Source organism: Octopus sinensis, linkage group LG19 (assembly GCF_006345805.1).
Source record: "Octopus sinensis linkage group LG19, ASM634580v1, whole genome shotgun sequence".
NCBI classification, from domain to species: Eukaryota; Metazoa; Mollusca; class Cephalopoda; order Octopoda; family Octopodidae; genus Octopus; species Octopus sinensis.
The window spans coordinates 48179667-48201698 of NC_043015.1; the positions used below are offsets into that span (position 1 = coordinate 48179667).

The window sequence follows — 22032 nt, forward strand, 5'->3', positions numbered from 1 at the left end:
AGTGAAGAATAATATACATCACAGAAATCGGGAAACTGACGCTGAGTCTATATGATACGGGATTGAGCTGCTGGAAGACATTATATCCTTTTCAGCTCTCACCTTACTTTTCCAATGGAAATTTTAAATCGATGAGGCCTTGATCGAAGAGGAAAGTGTCTTTCTTTTGTCGTTTCCGCCCCGTCCACCACACAACCCCTTTCGCCAAGCCACAGACAGAGAAAAAATGCCTGCCCTTTCCGACAAAAGGAAGACGGCAGTACGATCTTCATGATGGATTCTGTCGACTGCCGGATTCTCTTACACGTGACAATAGCTGTTCGGCATATCGCCACAAGTCAGCAGCAATGCTTCGAGCGCTGTATGAGCAGTAATAATGTCGCAATAATCTATATATATAAAACTGTAGTTGTGTGAGTGTCTGTCCCCTTCGATTTAGATTCCTAACTACTCCCACATTTTGCGGTGCAGTTTAACCAAATTCGGGTATCTTATAGTCGTGATTCATATCGAGCCCTTCTGTGTATTAGCGCGCGTCTACAATGAGTCTACGATTTTAAAAATAATTTAACATCATTTTTTTCCATTTTAATGCATATTTTTTTAATTGGCGGCGGAGTTGGCGTCCATGCTCACACCTGCACCTGTGTTGCTTCTCCCCCTTCTTCCCTCCCTCGTGAAGCTGTGGGGAAGGGAGTGTAAGGAAATCAACGTCGTAAAGCGTTGTCAAGGAGACCAGCGTTCTTTTAGAACAACGACTTCATGGCTTGAAGTCACCAAAACAGAAATCGCTAAAAAAGCTGAAACAGATCCACAAAAACGGCAAAAACCGCCACACAGGGCAGGTTTCCTGTGCAAACAGTTTGCACAACCGAATGTTTTAGTTGTTGCACAAATCTTTATATATAAAAGTGAAGTGTGGTCTGTCTCCTACGATTTAGATTCCTAACTACTCCCACATTTTGCGGTGCAGTTTAACCAAAACGGGTATCTTATAGTCGTGATTCATATCGAGCCCTTCTGTGTATTAGCGCGCGTCTACAATGAGTCTACGATTTAAAAAATAATTTAACATCATTTTTTTCCATTTTAACGCATATTTTTTTAATTGGCGGCGGAGTTGGCGTCCATGCTCACACCTGCACCTGTGTTGCTTCTCCCCCTTCTTCCCTCCCTCGTGAAGCTGTGGGGAAGGGAGTGTAAGGAAATCAACGTCGTAAAGCGTTGTCAAGGAGACCAGCGTTCTTTTAGAACAACGACTTCATGGCTTGAAGTCACCAAAACAGAAATCGCTAAAAAAGCTGAAACAGATCCACAAAAACGGCAAAAACCGCCACACAGGGCAGGTTTCCTGTGCAAACAATTTGCGCAACCGAATGTTTTAGTTGTTGCACAAATCTTTATATATAAAAGTGAAGTTGTGTCTGTCTCCTACGATTTAGATTCCTAACTACTCCCACATTTTGCGGTGCAGTTTAACTAAAACCGGGTATCTTATAGTCGTGATTCATATCGAGCCCTTCTGGGTATTAGCGCGCGTCTACGATGAGTCTATGATTTAAAAAAAAATTTACCATCATTTTTTCCGTTTTAATGCATTTTTTCGCTATTATATAAGGGAAGTAACTCTCTAAAAATGTCTACGATGAGTCAACGATTTAAAAAAAAATTACCATCATTTTTTATTCCATTTTTAATGCATTTTTTTTGCTATTTTTTTGCTATAACTAACTAAAAATGCTCATATAGTTATTTCCCTTACAAACCCGAGCAACGCCGGGCGATACTGTTAGTGAATAATAAAGGTCAGATATTAAGATTTAAGTGTCTTCTGGGTTCTTTTTTATTTTTGTTTTCCGGCAATTTGACAAACAATAAGAAAAATGTCTGTTTTGAGTGCAAACCGGAAATAAAAAGTCGGTTGGAAACAATTTATAACATTCATAGGTTAGGAGCGACACAAGACGATGACATCATTACGCTAATCAAACCCAGACACACACACACACACACACACACACACACACACAACACACACACATGATGAGTCATAACATCTGGCCATTTTCTAAGAAGACAATATACTAAGGCATCCTTACTTTGTAACATTGATTTCTTATGGGGGATTATTACGATCACCTGATCGGAGTCTGTCTGTCTGTTTGTTTGTCTGTCTATCTATCTATCTATCTATCTATCTATCTATCTATCTATCTATCTATCTATCTATCTATCTATCTATCTATCTATCTATCTATCTATCTATCTATCTATCTATCTATCTATCTATCTTCTATCTATCTATCTATCTATCTATCTATCTATCTATCTATCTATCTATCTATCTATCTATCTATCTATCTATCTATCTATCTATCTATCCATCGCCATGATAGATCGTTAGCCACTACACACATTTTTCTTTCCTTGTTTTTTCTGTCTTCCTTTCTGTAAAAGAGCGTAAACTCGAAACGTAAAAGACTTTTTCTATTCCTGAGCGTTATACTAATACATCTGTTTGTTTGGTACACCACCTGTCTTCGTCCTTTGCTTTTTTCGTAAACTCTCCCTACCTACCTACCTACCTACCTACCTACCTACCTACCTATCTATCTATCTATCTATCTATCTATCTATCTATCTATCTATCTATCTATCTATCTATCTATTTATTTATATCTATCTTAGATAGATAGATAGATAGATAGATAGATAGATAGATAGATAGATAGCTGGTCGGGGACATGGTTGTATGGTAAGAAGTTTGCGACCATATGGTTCCGGGTTCAGTTTCATTGCGTGGCAACTTGGACAAGTGTCTTCTACCATAGCCTCCAGCCGACCAAACCCTTGTGGGCGGATCTGGTAAACGGAAACTGAAAGAAGTCCGCCGTGTGTGTGTGTGTGTGTGTGTGTGTGTGTGTGTGTGTGTGCGTGCGTGCGTTCGCGCGCGCGCATGTGTTCGCGTGTGCGTGCGTGCGCGTGTGTGTATGTGTGCCTGCGATTGTGTGTGTATGTGTACCTACGCGCGTATTGGATTGGATTGCTTATGTTCAGTCCACTGCAGAATGAAGGCCTCGGTATGTTCTCTCCACGGGTTAATGTGGGGCCGTGAGTTTGAGCTTGAGATCATACTGGTATATACATACATACACATACGCACACACACACACATATACGTACGTACATACATGCATACATACATACATACATACATACATACATACATACATACATACAATACATTAAAAGTCAGCTTGAATCTTGTTTGCTTGCAATGTTACCCAGCCAAACTGGCGCATAAGGGGAACATTCTATGAATTAAGTTTTTCCCCTGAAATGTAAATACGAACGAAATAAAACACATTTTGAGTAAATTGGACAAGTGGTTGTGGAGATATTAGGAGTTTTCGGGGGTATAACTACCCAAAATAGTGCATAATGAGAAAAATTCCGAAATTAAACTTAACTCTGGAAGGGAAGAAACTCTTACCTTTCGATTAGACGCAGTGACTTGACAACGAAAAAATACGATTTGTTTTTTTACAGTAAATCTTTCTATTTTCACTTTTGTTAAACACAAAATTTTAATCATTTATAAATATTTTTAACTGAAGATGATTTCAAAAATGTAAGTTGTTTGTACAGTAAGTATCTTTTATTTTAGCTGTCTTTAAACAGACAATATTTTAATGTTTTTAAAATTATTTTCAAATGAATAACTATGACAAAAATTCTTTTTGGTATAGTTTAAAATATTTTAAAGTGAAAATAACTTTAAAAATACAGTAAATATTTCGTAAAAGACCTGTTCGTAACCTCGGTGTGAAATAATTTTTTTCTATAGGTTTTTTTCAAGTGCATTCAACGTATCTCACCTCCAAAGATTTGGCCGCTATTTCTAACATGCCCTACTACCATATAACGGCTATTTGCGATAAAGGACCTGAAATACTTGTTACATCGTAACAGGGCGTGCAAGAAATAGAAGCCAAATCTTTCCTTTTCTGGGGAAAGGAGCCGTTTACGTGTGATTTCGATGTCACATTCGTTGAAAGCATGCGAAATAAGCTGGAAAAAACCCTGCGAGGCAAAATTCCGTTGCTGGGAAACTCAGATTTTAACCGGTAGTTAGTATATATATGAAGGGATGGTTGCATCAAAGGAAATACTGGTTCAATACCTAATATTGTTGGGAAATTAAATTCCCTTAAAACAATAGGTATATATTAAGCGTATAGTTTATATCCAGTTAAAAGAAGAAAAGAAAATGGAGATAAGGAAGGTAGCAAATATTTATCATTAACAAATCGGTCATCTTCGCTTCTTACAGCCGTTTCAATTAACACTCAATAATTTAATTACAAATGTGTACATTAAATTCGCATTTATGTGACATGAGAATAATTTCAGCAGAATTGTCTACTGAAATGAATTGATAGGTCCACAGATAACATCCCAAAGTACATCTCTTTTTTTTTCTCTCTGGTGAAATTATGCTCATATCACATCAATGCAAATTTAATGTACAAATTTGTTATTAAATTATTGAGTATTAATTAAAATGGCTGTAAGAAGCGAAGATGATCAATTTGTTAATAATAGATAATTGTTAACTTCCTTATCTCCATTTTTCTTCTTTTAATTGGATATAAACTACACACACACACACAATTAATTTTTAAAAAAAACGGAGTAAAAGACAAGAATAAAATGAAACAACGCGAGGACGTGGTACATGCAAAGTATTAATAAGACGCTCAGGGAAAGAGAGAAAGGGTATTTTACGTTTCGAGCAAAGCTCTTCTTCAGAAACAGGAGACAGAGGGAAGTCCAAAAGAAAAGGAAAACGGGGGCGAAAAATCGCCAACAATCCACATGTGGTTACATTTTGGAATATATACATGTGTGTGTGTGTGTGTGTGTGTGTGTGTGTGTATAGAGACTTCATTTGGGCATAGAATACATTCAAACTTGAATCGGCAAATTTCTCCAAACATTTCAACAGCATTTTTTCACAGAAAAACGGTAGTTGATAAGTGTTTCATTCAACACATGGCTTTACCAAGTCAATTTATGTATATACATACATACATACATACATACATACATACATACATACATACATACATACATACATACATACATATATATATATAATATATATATATATGTAAATGTAATATGTGACAATTATTCGGTAGCCAAGATAAAACTCCGAGTTTCGGATGCCGCATTGGAAATTCACGCCGCCATCTCTTCAGTTATCCGGCCATCAGAAAAACACTATGAAAAATGACCATTATACAAAGGGAAATTACTGTGTTATTGACCGCTATTAAGACAAAAGAGCTATTCGAATGACAGCTAAGTAAGGTAAGGGGGTAAAAAGTTCATAGTATTTGCGTAAGCGCGCCTGTTCATACCTACACATGTGCGCCTGCACATGTATAGGTATGAATAGTTTGCCCCAGTATATAATAAGGCTCTAAAAGATAGTGATTTTAGCGAGGAAATAACCTATACACCTGCCACCAGCCCAACAATAAAGAAGAGAAGACATAGGAATAGGAAAACTATCTGGTTCAGAGAGGAAGAGGGAGGGAGAGAGGGAGATAGAGAGGGAAAAAGCAAGAGAGAGAGAGAGAGAGTTGTGTTCACTTCCTCAATATTCTCGGGTAATGAACTTTACAAATCTTAGGAATTTAACATTGAAATCTTACGCAGAAAAAAATTTAAGGAGCAATTGAATTGCAAGAGATGAAGGACGGAACTATTTTCTACACATGATGAGATTGACAGCATAACGTCCCCCACTTCCCCCCCTCTCTCTCTCTCTCCTTAATCAATAGATCTTTCTTTGCCGAACTGCTAAGTTATGGATACACAAACACAAACGTACTCACACAAACGCACAATGGGCTTCCACACAGTTTCCGTCTACCAAATTCGCTCACAGGACCATCTTTCTGTGAAAGTGGAATTAATCTAATTTTTTATTTTGGTAACAATGTTATTTTTTATCATTTCAAGTAAGGGAGACAATTCTTCGCATGGTTTAGTCATATTAGACCTCATTAGTAAAACATAACTGCAATGTACTTAGCGAGATAGAGATAGGGGAAATTATCAAATGAAATTACAGTACTGTAAAGCAAAACGTCATGGACAGTTTATATTACTAAACTGGGTATTTTCTTAAATCTGTTAATTTTCTTGTCTATCAGGGTTACATTACTACAATCCTTCTTAGATTCCGGATCTTTTCGGTTTGAACAGCAGCTTTTAACATAATTTCTAGGTAGCTAAAAAATTTTAAACTTCGTATACTAGTAGAATGTGTTTATTAAACATCTTTTTCTCTTGGCTTTATTGAAAAAATTCTATGGTTTGTAAGATATTTGTTGTTATTTTTTCATCAATTTCTGCAATTTCAACCAATCAATGACGTATATTGAGGTAAAAAATATTCTGTGCCGTATGAATATGTCCCTCGTTTAAGAAACAGATTGGGTTTATTTACATTTGTGAAGAAAAAAAGATACCCTTCCCCCCATCCCTAACCCTAACCCTAACCCTAAATGCAATAGATCGATAGTAGGGTCAGAGTTGTCTCCCGTACCTACCGAAATAATGATCAAAATAATATCGATCAGCTCCTCTCGTCACCACATTAGTATTTCTAATTACTTTCTAGATATCTATCTACCTTAAGTAAGTTCACCCCCATTTGACTGTCGATGTTCAAACCGATAGCGCCTCGGTGTAATTTTTGTTTCATAAGTAACATATTCGTTACACTCTTGACAGGATGAGCATTATAACCTGGAATACAGAAAAAAAAAAAGAAATATAAATTATACCTTGATAAAATATAAGCAGAAAGGTGTATAAAATGCATGCAAACAGGCGTGAAAGAGTCTTACTGCCTTTTGTATCATTAGATGGGTGAACGTGATACTTCCAACAGGTAAATAATATGAAAAACAAGAAATTTGATATGAAAGATTAGTGAGAAACAAACGTTTATTGCATATACTATATACATTTATAAATAAATAGCAGGCGTATTGCACACATTTATTGTCATAATGTGGCTGGCCCAACTGACATGATCAAGAGGCGAAACGATCACCTTTTGTTTATTAATCTTGAATTCTTAACGAATATGAAACCACCTACAGCGTTAAAACATTTAGCCTCTATACCACTGAACATTTAAAAAATTCAAAATATATTGAGAAGTATTAGAATATTTGGCGATCTTTCGTCTCTAGTAGACCTTTCCGTCGATTTCCGTAAAAAAATTTTTTTTTTACATATGGGCTTGCGGGAACTTTTGAAGTAATATACATACACATACACATACACCGAGTAAAAAATTTCAGTTATCTCTTTCTTTCACACACACTAACAGAAGCACTTCACTTACACAACATGCTGTCTGTCTCCCACACCCATCAAACACACACACACATGTACATCAATGCTTCACATGCACGATAACTTCAAAAGAACTTCCCTCGTCATACAATCGCTTTCTCTTAGTCTCTTTCGCTCTCATTACTTCAAAAGTTCCCGCAAGCCCATATGTAAAAAAAAAAAATTTTTTTACGGAAATCGACGGAAAGGTCTACTAGAGACGAAAGATTGCCGAATATTTAAAATAACAACAATACATTAATTTGTAAAAATATCGTTTTGGAGCTAAATAACCCGCGTCAATAAATAATAACAAAAATTAAAACAGTTTATAATGTTACTTAGCAACTAGAAATATGGCGGAAGACTCGGCAATAGAAGTCAGTGAGTAAAGGAGTTTTGTTTAGATAAACGCAGTTTAATGAATTTAACAGAACACATGTAGCTTTGTCGGTATTTTAGTGCAATAATTCTTTTCTTTTTTCATTTCTGTATTTCTTTAAAATACTGGAAAACATTAAAACACGATTACATACATACATAGACACATGCACGGGGATACATAGACATGTTTGTGTGTTTGTATTGTATGTGTTCTCTTGAAATTTATTTAGTCTTCTAAATTGTATACAAGCGAGAGAGTAACAAAGTATCAATACTTTTTTATTTGATTCAATGCGTTAGAGCAGTGGTACTCAACCAGGGTCTATATAATAATAATAATAATAATAATGAAATTATTGTATACAGTGCTCAGGTGCACCACAACTTGTCAGAAAGTGCATATAAAGTACATGCAGTAATGTAGAAATGTCTGGAAAGCGAACTATGTATGAGTCAGATACATGCTTGTGTGTGTATGGAGGGGAGAAAATCAGGTGTAGTGTTGGCGAATCTCAGGAAGCATGGAAGTTTTGAAGGATGCAGTGCTCCGACAACTAACAACTGATGCCGGCAGTTTGTTCCATGCTTCAGCAACTCTCAGCGTGAAAAATGACTGTTGGGGTGAGGTGATGGGGGTCCACATGAGATCTTTGTTGCTGAAATTTATAGGCAATAAACTAGTTATCTTTCTACAATGCACAAAATGTTTTAATTTTTTTTAAACAATTTCATTCTAAAAATTTAACAAATTTTTTTAAAACATCGAATGACCTTGAGGGTCCACCCATTTAAAAATGGAATCAAAAGGGTTCACAGGTAGAAAAAAAAAATGGTCGAGGAACTCTGTGTTAGAGAATTTCCAGACGATAGGTGACTGTTGCTAGTCAGCTCTGATCCGTAAGTCTTATTGCGCACAGGTTAGCTCTGATGGAGCGAGTCCTATGGATGACACACAGCTGGTTCTCTGAACTATGAATAACAACCCACCATGGATCTCTTTTAAGTTATACTACGTTTTTGCTTAGCATAGGGCCATACTGCACACCACGACACACTATGATGAATTGTATGGGATGCAGACATTGTGGTGATCATATTACCCTCTCCGCTGACCTTACTATTTTTACATGTCCATAGATTCTGATGGTGTTGAAAGCAGAGGCAGACAAGGTTAACTCAATCTGCATTGTTCCTCTACACTTAGATTTGTGGGCGTGTCACCCGGCACAGTATTTGGGCCCAGTGTCGTGGATGTTTCGGTAGCTATGTGTTTTTTGTGTTTGCCCACCGTGAGTGTTTTTTAGCTTGCTGTTGTGATAGGTTTACAAGTTGTTGTATACATACCTGGCTGTTTTATATCCAGTGAGGCTATTGATGTTGTATAAGTACACTCTTTACTCTATTACTTGTTTCAGTCATTTGACTGCGGCCATGCTGGAGCACCGCCTTTAGTCGAGCAAATCGAACCCAGGACTTATTCTTTGGAAGCCTAGTACTTATTCTATCGGTCTCTCTTTGCCAAACCGCTAAGTTACGGGGACGTAAACACACCAGCATCGGTTGTCAAGCAATGCTAAGGGGACAAACACAGACACACAAACACATACACACACACATATATATATATATATACATATATATATATATATATATATTATATATATATATATAATATATATATATATGTGTATATATATATATATATATATATATATACATACATATATACATATATATGACAGGCTTCTTTCAGTTTCCGTCTACCAAATCCACTCACAAGGCTTTGGTCAGCCCGAGGCTATAGTAGAAGACACTTGCCCAAGGTGCCACACAGTGGGACTGAACCTGGAACCATGTAGTTGGTAAGCAAGCTACTTACCACACAGCCACTCCTGTGCCTGTAGGTGTTTCATCACCATCATCACTATCATATGTCGGTTTTCCATGCTGGCATGGTTGGAGGGTTTGACTGGAGCTGGTAACACCAGGGACCTCACCAGGCTCCGTTATCTCTTCTGGCCTGGTTTCTATGGCTGGATGCCCTTCCCAATGCCAACCACTCCACAGAGTGTACTGGGTTCTTTTTATGTGGCACCAGCACCAGTGCTTTTAATGTGGTACTAGCACTTGTATCAATTCTGCTGTGGCAGACAGATCTTGAGTACAGCAAGGCACCAGATATTTTGATCCTCAGTCATCTTCAGAAGGCTCAGTATCTTGAGATTGACATTTATTACTTCATCCCATGTCTTCCTAGGTTTCCTTCTTCCACAAGATCCATCCACTATAAGCATTTAGAGATGGTTATTCACATAGACAAAGACTGTGACATTTGAAGCTTACTGCGGCAACAAACTATGCTTCTCACGTGTCTAGCTCTCTTTCATTTTTAATATTTTTGCTTCGTTGTGTAGGTGGTCTGTTGATGGGATCTGTACTCCATTTGGTTTGACCAGTAAGTGTGTCTTTTATAGCTTGTTATGGTTTATTGTGAAGACACCTAGATGGTTCCAACTGATTTGGAGGAACATGTAAAGGGAACTGGTTGCTTCTTTACACTTTTGGGGTGCAACTTGGGTGCAACACAATTTCCTTTCTTTAGATTCCAGAAACTTCCAGTCATGAACAAGAACACAACCTTAAAAAATATATATATCTCTTTATTTTCTTATTTACAACAGAAATTCGTTGGTATCTTTGTATCCACTTGGTGAGAAATAGCAAAACTGAATTTTGACGTTTGTAAGCTTGTTACAACAATTCAGCAGCAATAGAACAGGTATTCAACAGCAACAGAGCAAGTCGTCTCGGCGCTATTAAGGAAAACGCCCTAGTCTGTCCCCTTCAGTCTCTAGCGCATGCACATGAGGGAACCTCCCTATGCCTTTCCAGAAGGTTCTAGAATGTTCCAGAAGGTTCCAATCCCGCACATGCGCACTGAAGAAGGACGTTCCGCACATGCACCTGAAGAATGACGTTGCGTGTGCGCGCACTGGAATATGACGTCACTACAAAGACTTCGTGAGAGACCATTTGAGATGATCATGATCATCTCAAATGGTCTCTCATTTTATGTGGTGTACCATCATATCAGTTGGAGCCCCTGGCCATTAATTGGAAGGCATGGAAGTCCAAATGTGATGCTGGAGTGATACACTTTGAAACTCAATGCATGAAGAGAAGAGGAAATGTTGTTGTCATCAAACCCCTGTGGCTGTTGTTTGGAGGCCACTTTCAGTACCCTCAGTGCCACAGGATCTACCTGTCTTATATTGGTCTTGTCAGTGACAGCCACTCCTATGAGACACAATGTGCTGGTGGCAGAGGAGAAGCAATTTCTTGTATCAACACTGTCATCACCATTGATGGGTTGTTATAAGCAAATAAGCACTGGGACAGTGTGGGAGGTAGCAGCTAGGTAGGCCTGGTATAATCCATATGTGTTGTCAGTTGATACTTTTAATTTCCTGTTCTTGTATAGAATGGGGATAGTCTTCAAGATAAAACACTTGTTGGTCCTCTATGACATATTTCTACTGTGGTTTATTCCCCCTTTTCCCAATGTTTTTGCTTCCCTCTAAGGATTTTTCAATGTTCCTAAATTAGAGTCCATGGTCTTTTGTTTTATCTTTCTTCTCAACTGCATCAGCTATCCTGTTGTTGTTTTCACTTTCATTGTGTAAACTTGAGCAAGATCGCTGCTGGCGATGTACTATTACAGTGCTACATTCCAGTTCTCATATGATATTGTTAATGATTTAAGGCGCCAGCTACTTCCATGTATTGGTAATATATCACCATCTCCATTGACGTTGATGTTTTCAATGCTACTAAGCAGTTTTTTTAAGTTCTTTACATTCATCTTGCTAAATTCTTGGTTAAGTTTGAATAGCAATTACTGATGAAATGCTTGTCTGTGCCACTGGTTTTTTCTTCAAAGTACTTCTCTAGTTGAGAATATGTCAGCTGCCTACTTAGAAATATAAGCCCTTCACTGGAATTCAAACAGCAAGATAGTCACATAGCTATGCATATAAACTCACATATGAAATGTATACAAAGATATATATATATATATATATATATATATATATCAACATATATGCTTGCACATCTATAAGTACATATATATATATATACATTAACATATATGCTTGCACATCTATAAGCACATATATATATATACATTAACATATATGCTTGCACATCTATAAGTACATATTTTTCATGTCATTGTGTTTATATATGCCTTGACAATTATATCAACACATATTTCTGTGTCAGTGTGAATGAATACCTACACGTGTTATGGGCTGTTTTTTAGAACACATTTTTACATAATCTCTTCATGACTCCTACTTGTATGAAACAGTCATGCTATGATATATTAACCAAGTGTCTCTGAGACTGCAAAGAAACATTAAAAGTCCTAATCCTATAAGTTTCTCACTACTTTGTTTATAAACATCCTCCAGCAGGACTAACATTTCTCGTATTTATCATGTTTCCAGTTTATTGAGGTCATTCACAAAGAGTTTCTAAGTGAAGATGTTGTATCAGTATTTTCTGCAGTTGATCACATAACTTTCAGGTTCCTTCATCAGAAACTAGAGCAGGTTCTGCTGCTGCTGCTAAAAATAGCATCATGACCTATAAAGCCCTGTTGATAGTTTGTCTCATCAACAACAATGATCTTTGTTCTCTCTTTCTTTCTTTCTTCAAGATGAAGATGGTTTGTCTGTAACCTTCATTTCTTGTTTTTCTGGGGCTTCAGCATGAGTGATGAACATAACCGACTTTTTTTTTTGTAATCCAGCCAAACTCGGATCAAATTCTTCCAATGTGGTGGTGATGGTGGTGTTGGTAATTGTGGTGGTCATGGCCTTGCTCATGATGGTTGTGGTTTGGGTGGTCGTAGTGGTGGTGGAAGTGATGGTGGTGGTGGTGGTAGTGGTGGTGGTGGTGATGGTGGTGGTGGTGATGGTGGTAGTGGTGGTGGTGGTGGTGGTGCTGCGGATGCTGGTGTTGGTGGTAATGATGCTGAGGGGTGGGCGTGGTAGTAATAACTGTGGTGATGGTGCTGGTGCTGGTGCTGCTGGTGGTGCTTGTTCTGGTAGTGATGATGATGGTGGTGGTGGTGGTGGTGGTGGTGATGGTATCGTGATAAGGAGTATGATTACAACAACATACCACATGACTCCCAGTACATCGTCGTCATCATCATCATCATCATCATCATCATCACCACCATCATCATCATTAGGTTGAGCCTGTTTAGATTTGCATGAACCTCCACCCATCACTGCCCTCCATGTCATATGGTAGTTTCTCGTGGTAACCTCCTGATTCATCTGTACACTGCCTGTTATATGTCTTCACACGGCCATTAATCCAACTATAACCAGCATCATCACCACCACATCCACTGTCACCACCACCACCATTACCATAAGTATGGTATCACTAACCAACCCCTCCTTACTTCTCCACCAATGTCCAGCAGAATTAACTCTTCTTTCTCTAATGATGTATGATACTTTTAGGATGTTTATTGTATAATCTTTCTTTGGGAGAGTGTTCCTCTGAGGCCATGGCGCAAAACATCTACCCAGAGGTACCGTCCAGCATAGTTTCACCCTTTTTGGTTAGCATTCAGCTGGAAGAACACCAATGCAACCTTATGTATTCGTACTGTGTCTTGAATATGTCCTCCACACTTCAGTGGTTTATAACATGGAAGATGGCTTCATCTTCCAGATACCCAGCTTTTATAACAGATATAGATTATACTGATGACTTATATATATATATAATAATAATAATAATAATAATGAAATTATTGTATACAGTGCTCAGGTGCACCACAACTTGTCAGAAAGTGCATATAAAGTGTATGCAGTAATGTACAAATGTCTGGAAAGCGAACAATGTATGAGTCAGATATATGCTTGTGTGTGTATGGAGGGGAGAAAATCAGGTGTAGTGTTGGCGAATCTCAGAAAGCATGGAAGTTTTGAAGGATGCAGTGTGCTCCAGCAAGTAACAACTGATGCTGGCAGTTTGTTCCATGCTTCAGCAACTCTCAGCCTGAAAAAATGTTTCCTAAAGTCATGGGAGCTGTGCTGTTTTCTGACTTTGTAAATATGTCCAGTGATAAACGTCACCCTTTTCCAGCCTAGCCAGGCTTATGGGCCCAGTTTCCCGGTTTCTGTGGCATATGTGTTCTCCCCAGCTGGATGGGACGCCAGTCCATCGCAGCATTACTCAAGAAACAGGAAGAGAGAGTGAGAGCAAGTTGGGGCGAAAGAGTACAACAGGGATGCCCCCCCCCCCTGCCGGAGCCTCCTGGTGCTTTTAGGAAGAAAGAGTGAAAGAAAGTTGAGGCAAAAGAGTACAACAGGGGTCGCCACCACCCTCTGCCGGAGCCTCCTGGAGCTTTTAGGTGTTTTCGCTCAATAAACACACACAATGCTGGTCTGGGAATCGAAACCGCGATCCTCCGACCGCGAGTCCACTGCCCTAACCACTGGGCCATTGTGCCTCCACACTGGTGACTTAGCTCTAACATAAAAAGCGATTGCTGGAACCATTACCTTACTTTATCGTCTGTAAGAAAACCTGGGAAGATTTTGGATTCTATGATAGTGCCAGGAAAAGATAGAATTCATCAGAGACAATTTGGAGGGTGACATCACCTCATTGTCTGGAAACTTAATAAAAACCAATAGGTGCTTTCCTATTCCTTGGGAACAACATGTTATCAACAGAGGTAGATGAAAGCTTGGGAAGCTCTTAAATGTCTTGGCATAATAAGGAAGCCTAAACTCTCTGAGAGTCTGAAAAAGGAACTTCTTCTGTGCAGTGTTACATCAAACATAGATGTACTGAAATCCGACTTCATTGAACCTTACCTTTTATTACAGCTGTATCTTGTCTGCAATAATAATTAAAAGAATCTGTTAAGATAATCAAAATAACCGGGTTTTAATTTAGTAAACATAAAAACTACTTTGCATTTCACTACCATTCATTCTTAATATAATAACTATACCATGTTAACTACACTTATACATACATGTATGCATGCATACATATATACATACATACATACATACATGCATACATACATACATACACACATACATACGTATGTATATATATATATATATATATATATATATATATATATATATATATATATATATATATATTTATATATAAGCATAGGAGTGGCTGTGTGGTAAGTAGCTTGCTTACGAACCACATGGTTCCGGGTTCAGTCCCACTGCGTGGCACCTTGGGCAAGTGTCTTCTACTATAGCCTCGGACCGACCAAAGCCTTGTGAGTGGATTTGGTAGGTGGAAACTGAAAGAAGCCCATTGTATATATGCATATATATATGTATGTGTATATGCTTGTGTGTCTGTGTTTGTCCCCCCCAACATCACTTGACAACCGATGCTGGTGTGTTTATGTCCCCGTAACTTAGCGGTTTGGCAAAAGAGACCGATAGAACAAGTACTAGGCTTACAAAGAATAAGTCCTGGGGTCAATTTGATTGACTAAAGGCGGCGCTCCAGCATGGCCACAGTCACATGACTGAAACAAGTAAAAGAGTATATCTATACACACACACACAAACACACATGCATATACTCACACATATACACACAAGTAAAAAATTGCACTGAAGGACGACAAAGGATCACAGAGAAAAAAAATCAAACACAAGACATGGACATGCTTATTCCTTATCAGTTATCAACCAAGAAACCTCACAATTTTATGCCATTATTGATACGATTGATAATTTTGGTATTTTTGTGGCACTGACTGCAAAACACTATTGGGTTAAGTGAGTGGACAAAACAAATAAATCCTTTTATTTCTAGAAACCAGTATAGGCGCAGGAGTGGCTGTGTGGTAAGTAGCTTGCTAACCAACCACATGGTTCCGGGTTCAGTCCCACTGCGTGGCATCTTGGGCAAGTGTCTCCTGCTATAGCCCCAGGCCAACCAATGCCTTGTGAGTGGATTTGGTAGACGGAAACTGAAAGAAGCCTGTCGTATATATATATATATATATGTGTGTGTGTTTGTGTGTCTGTGTTTGTCCCCCTAGCATTGCTTGACAACCGATGCTGGTGTGTTTACATCCCCGTCACTTAGCGGTTCAGCAAAAGAGACCGATAGAATAAGTACTGGGCTTACAAAGAATAAGTCCCGGGGTCGATTTGATCGACTAAAGGCGGTGCTCCAGCATGGCCGCAGTCAAATGACTGAAACAAGTAAAAGAGTAAAAGAATAAGAATATTCAATAATTAATATTAGATCATTAAGCAAAACTGTCCAACCCATTGCCAGCATGGAAAATTGAACTTTGACATGACGACGGTGACTTCCCCTACAAAAACTGACCTTTACAATGCTGCTTGTAATCAATGAGGAAAGGTCATTCCACAAGCATGTCTGCTAACTGTTATATCTAACATCACGGAGGCGCAATGGCCCAGTGGTTAGGGCAGCGGACTCGCGATCATAGGATCGCGGTTTCGATTCCCAGACCGGGCGTTGTGAGTGTTTATTGAGCGAAAACACCTAAAAGCTCCACAAGTCTCCGGCAGGGGATGGTGGCGATCCCTGCTGTACTCTTTCACCGCAACTTTCTCTCACTCTTACTTCCTGTTTCTGTTGTACCTGTATTTCAAAGGGCCGGCCTTGTCACTCTCTGTGTCACGCTGAATATCCCCGAGAACTACGTTAAGGGTACACGTGTCTGTGGAGTGCTCAGCCACTTACACGTTAATTTCATGAGCAGGCTGTTCCGTTGATTCGGATCAACTGGAACCCTCGTCGCCGTAACCGACGGAGTGCTTCCATCCATATCTAACATCTACATTTAGTACAATAAAGCAGAAATTAAGCCAGAATCAACTGAGATCTGATGAATCTCTGATCTGATATAACATCAGAACTTATTTGCTCATCAACCCACAATAGAATTGCCATGTTTACAGTATAAGTGACCGAGGAATTTCTTTATCTGTAGGTAGTAGGAGCACTCCGTCGGTTACGACGATGAGGGTCCCAGCTGATACGATCAACGGAACAGCTTGCTCGTGGAATTAACGTGCAAGTGGCTGAGCACTCCACAGACACGTGTACCCTTAATGTAGTTCTCGAGGAGATTCAGCGTGACACAGGGTGTGACAAGGCTGGCCCTTTGAAATACAGGTACAACAGAAACAGGAAGAAAGAGTGAGAGAAAGTTGTGGTGAAAGAGTACAGCAGGGTTCACCACCACCCCCTGCCGGAGCCTCGTGGAGCTTTAGGTGTTTTCGCTCAATAAACACTCACAATGCCCGGTCTGGGAATCGAAACCGCGATCCTACGACCGCGAGTCCGCTGCCCTAACCACTGGGCCATTGTGTTTCCACTCTTTATCTGTAAGGCGTTAAAGAACAAAGAATCTAACAGTGGTGTACACTGTGACAAGGAAAACACACACTCCACACATACATGCACACACACACACACACACATGTAGACATGCATGCACACACACACATGTAGACATGCATGCACACACACACACATGTAGACATGCATGCACACACACACACACATGTAGACATGCATGCACACACACACACATGTAGACATGCATGCACACACACACACACATGTAGACATGCATGCACACACACACACATGTAGACATGCACGCACACACACACACATGTAGACATGCATGCACACACACACACACATGTAGACATGCATGCACACACACACACATGTAGACATGCATGCACACACACACACACATGTAGACATGCATGCACACACACACACATGTAGACATGCACACACACACACACACATGTAGACATGCATGCACACACACATGCACGGACGGACAGACACATACACACACGCAGTGAAACACATTCAAACAAACATCTGTATACACAAATGCAGACATACATGCACACACACACACACACACACACATTCTTTTTTATGCATGCTCACATGCACACAGACTCATACATTCACATGCATGCTCACTCATGCATACACGAACATGTATACACGAACACAGCCACATGCAAACATACGCGCATACACAAATTCTCTTACACATGCATACTCACACACATTAAAACATACATACACTCGCTCACTCACACACACAAACACAAATGTACATAAGCATACACATACGCGCAGGAGTGGCTGTGTGGTAAGTAGCTTGCTAACCAACCACATGGTTACGGGTTCAGTCCCACTGCGTGGCATCTTGGGCAGGTGTCTTTTGCTATAGCCCCGGGCCGACCAATGCCTTGTGAGTGGATTTGGTAGACGGAAACTGAAAGAAGCCTGTCGTATATATGTATATATGTATGTGTGTGTGTTTGTGTGTCTGTGTTTGTCCCCCAAGCATTGCTTGACAATTGATGCTGGTGTGTTTACGTCCCCGTCACTTAGCGGTTCGGCAAAAGAGACCGATAGAATAAGTACTGGGCTTACAAAGAATAAGTCCCGGGGTCGATTTGATCGACTAAAGGCGGTGCTCCAGCATGGCCACAGTCAAATGACTGAAACAAGTAAAAGAGTAAAGAGTATACTCACACAAACACACATAAACACATGCACACACACATATACATATGCACACATTATACATTCTACATTTCTACAAAACTAAATTTAGCTCTTGATGTAAATTCTCTTCACTTTTTTGCTTTCATCCAGTTACCCTTACTGATGGAGAGACTACCATTCTTAATAATTTTATTTCTGAACTGAAACGGCCTGCTACAGATTCAACACATGCATTCCTACCAACTTCAAAGGAAAAACTTGATGATGATTTAAGACCTGATGAACCATTTTCAAAAATCAGGAAAGATTTTTACAATGACGAAAAAGTAAGTGGAGTTGAAGGATATTATGTTTCTTATCTCCTGGAAATATTGATGTTTGCCATGATATTTGATAGATTAAATAGTTTCTCATATTATCTCCTTGGGAGTATGTGATCTAGTGCTGTGGTTCTGAACCGGCAGCACAGCCCCACTCCCTAGGGGCAGTGGAAAGTTCTGGAGGGGCATTGAAGAAAAAGTGGGAAATAATAGGGTGACCAAAAGAGGGTAATGAATAAAAAAAAAAATAATGGGTTAATTAGGTTTAAGATTTATTTGTGACATGCAGTCGTTTTGAATTTGCTGGTAAGAGGTAAGAGAGCTCTTACCCCTGCTGGTGACAAAAGGCCTCTTGCACAGAGTAAAAGGCAGACTGTATGATGCGTGTGTACGAACAGCCATGCTACATGGCAGTGAAACATGGGCCATGACTGCTGAGGATATGCGTAAGCTCGCAAGAAATGAAGCCAGTATGCTCCGATGGATGTGTAATGTCAGTACTCATACTTGGCAGAATGTAAGTACCTTGAGAGAAAAGCTGGACCTAAGAAGCATCAGTTGTGGTGTGCAAGAGAGACGTTTGTGCTGGTATGGTCATGTGGCGAGAATGGATGAAGATAGTTGTGTGAAAAAGTTCCACACCCTAGCGGTTGAGGGAACCTGCGGAAGAGGCAGACCCAGGAAAACCTGGGACGAGGTGGTGAAGCACGACCTTCGAACTTTAGGTCTCACTGAGGAAATGACTAGAGACCGAGACCTCTGGAAGTGTGCTGTGCGCGAGAAGACCCGGCAGGACAAGAGAGTCCATAACCCGTAGCCTTCTACATGGGATGGAGCCAGCCTACGTATGCATACCTTCCCTTCTTGGGACACAAAACTCTACTTGTGAAGACCTGTTGAGGCAAGTGAGGATCAGAATCGAAATCGATCAATGGAAATTGCAGATGTGTTACCAGTGCCGGTGGCATGTAAGAGAACCATCCGTTTGCGACCGTTGCCAGCGCCGCCCCGACTGGCCTCGTGCCGGTGGCACATAAAAAGCACCATCCATTCGTGTCCATTGCCAGCCTCGCCTGGCCCCCGTGCTGGTGGCACATAAAATGTACCATCCGTTCGTGGCCGTTTGCCAGCTCTGTCTGGCACCTGTGCGGGTGGCACGTAAAAAGCACCCACTACACTCACGGAGTGGTTGGCGTTAGGAAGGGCATCCAGCCGTAGAAACACTGCCAGATCTGACTGGGCCTGATGAAGCCTTCTGGCTTCACAGACCCCAGTTGAACCGTCCAACCCATGCTAGCATGGAAAACGGACACTAAACGATGATGATGATGATGTAGAAAGTAGTCTATTGTTAAGATAAATCTCTGATAATAATGTGTTTAAATACATGTTAATTTTAGATAATAAATATTTATGATTGGTTTACTGTATATTATTTTAGATAATTGAGTAATTATAAGTGTGGTGTGTGTGTGTCTTACATATTAAAACTGAAAATGTATGTGTGTGTGTATCAGTATGTCCTCGTTGTGCACCAAAACGGCGCAACTGATTTTTCTTAAGCTTCACACGCACATTGCTTATGTGTCTGGGGAGGTTTTAAGTATAAATTGATTTAGAAAAACTGTTCGGATAAATGGCATGAGGAATAACATTTGGGCGTGAGTGAATGGTGAGAGCAATGATTTTTTAAGCTTCAAAGGGAAGTAACCCATTCCCTCCTGGAAATAACAACCAAGGGAAATAACCCATTCATTTTCAGTATGCTTATTTCTTAGTATTTGAACTATTTTAGTTATTTTCTCAATTTATCCAATACAACGCTTAAACAAATAAATAGTATTCTCCTAAACAATAGATCCACTTATTTCGGTTAGTGACTTATTCATGAATATACCAACACTAGCACTGCTGAGGGTAATATTCTCTGGGAACGCACAAAAGCTTTTTATCATAGTTAATTACTTTGAATTGTTATTATTTCATATCTGATTAGCTTGTTATTACAAATTTTAGAATTTGCCATGATTATCTGAATTGGATTTTGGGATTATGAGTGAAGGATTTCGAAGTTATATTTTGGGATTAGTGCTGTTAATATTCTAGGGCCGCCTGGCCACTTCCTGCTATATTTACATGAGAGAACAGCCAAAGTAAATCACTGATGAGAAATGAGTGACTAATTACATTAAGATCAAATTATCTGAGTTGACAGCAGAATCAGTCATTTGTGCAACAATTGAATGATTCATTTCAAATTTCAGAGTGAGCAACAGTTTTTGAAATCAAAGCCAACATGTTTTGTAATCTTTGGAAAACCTGGCGCTGGAAAGACTCAGTTAGCAAAGCAAATTGCTCGACAATGGAATTGCGAACTCATTAATCGTAAGTATTTTTTATTGTTTAACCCTTTCGTTACCAGCCCAGCTGAAACCGGCCCTAGCTCTGAGTACAAATGTCTTGTTTTCATAAGTTTGGAATTACAATCTTCCACCAAACCTTAGTCACAATTTATGTTCCTAATACTAGCTTAATGATAACTGGTGATCCCCACCCCGACCTTTCTCTTACCTATCTCTTTATGAAGCCATTCTACAACCATTTACACTTAAGTTATTGTTGTCACACCTTCAATGTTTGATATTGTAAACACAAATTTGTATATGATTGCTAGGAATACATTTTATTTTAACCCTTTCATTACCAACCTGGCTGAAACTGGCTCTGGCTCTGAGTACAAATGTCATAAGTTTTTAATTAAAATCTTCCCCCAAACCTTAGTCACAATTTATGTTCCTAACACTAGCTGAATGATAACTAAGTTATTTTGCTAAATTCTTTTTTATATTTAAAGTAATTGAAAGAAACACAGAGGATCTCAAAATAAATATAGTAATGAAAGGGTTAAAGACAGAAAATATTTTTAAAGGTTAATTCTGATTTTAGTCTGAGTTATCTAATACTTTTATAAGGTGAATCTGTTGATATTACAAAAAAAACCCAAAAAAACTGGCATTCTGTTGGTTACAACGAATGTAGTTCTGATGGAGATTCAGCATGATACAGAATACGACAAGGCTGGCCCTTTGAATTACAGGTGCAACTCGCTTGGGCTAGAACAACATGAAATGAAGTGTCTTGCTCAAGGACACAACACCTCACCAGAAATCGAACTCACGACCTTACGGTCATGAGCTGAATACCGTAGCCGCTTAGTGGTTAGGGTATTCAGCTCATGATCGTAAGGACGTGAGTTCAATTCCTAAAGATATTTCTTTATTTAATTTTTTTTTTTTTA

General features: G+C 39.2%; 1 protein-coding gene across 1 annotated transcript in view; it reads left to right on the forward strand.

The window, feature by feature from the left end:
* The first annotated feature begins 7778 nt into the window (after nucleotides 1-7778).
* Nucleotides 7779-22032, forward strand: part of LOC115222078 (adenylate kinase 9-like) — a 110751-nt gene continuing 96497 nt past the window's right edge. The window contains exons 1-3 of the mRNA XM_036511195.1: nucleotides 7779-7806; nucleotides 18565-18740; nucleotides 20999-21119. Of these exons, the coding sequence (XP_036367088.1) occupies nucleotides 7779-7806; nucleotides 18565-18740; nucleotides 20999-21119 (325 nt within the window). The remainder of the gene's footprint in view (nucleotides 7807-18564; nucleotides 18741-20998; nucleotides 21120-22032) is intronic.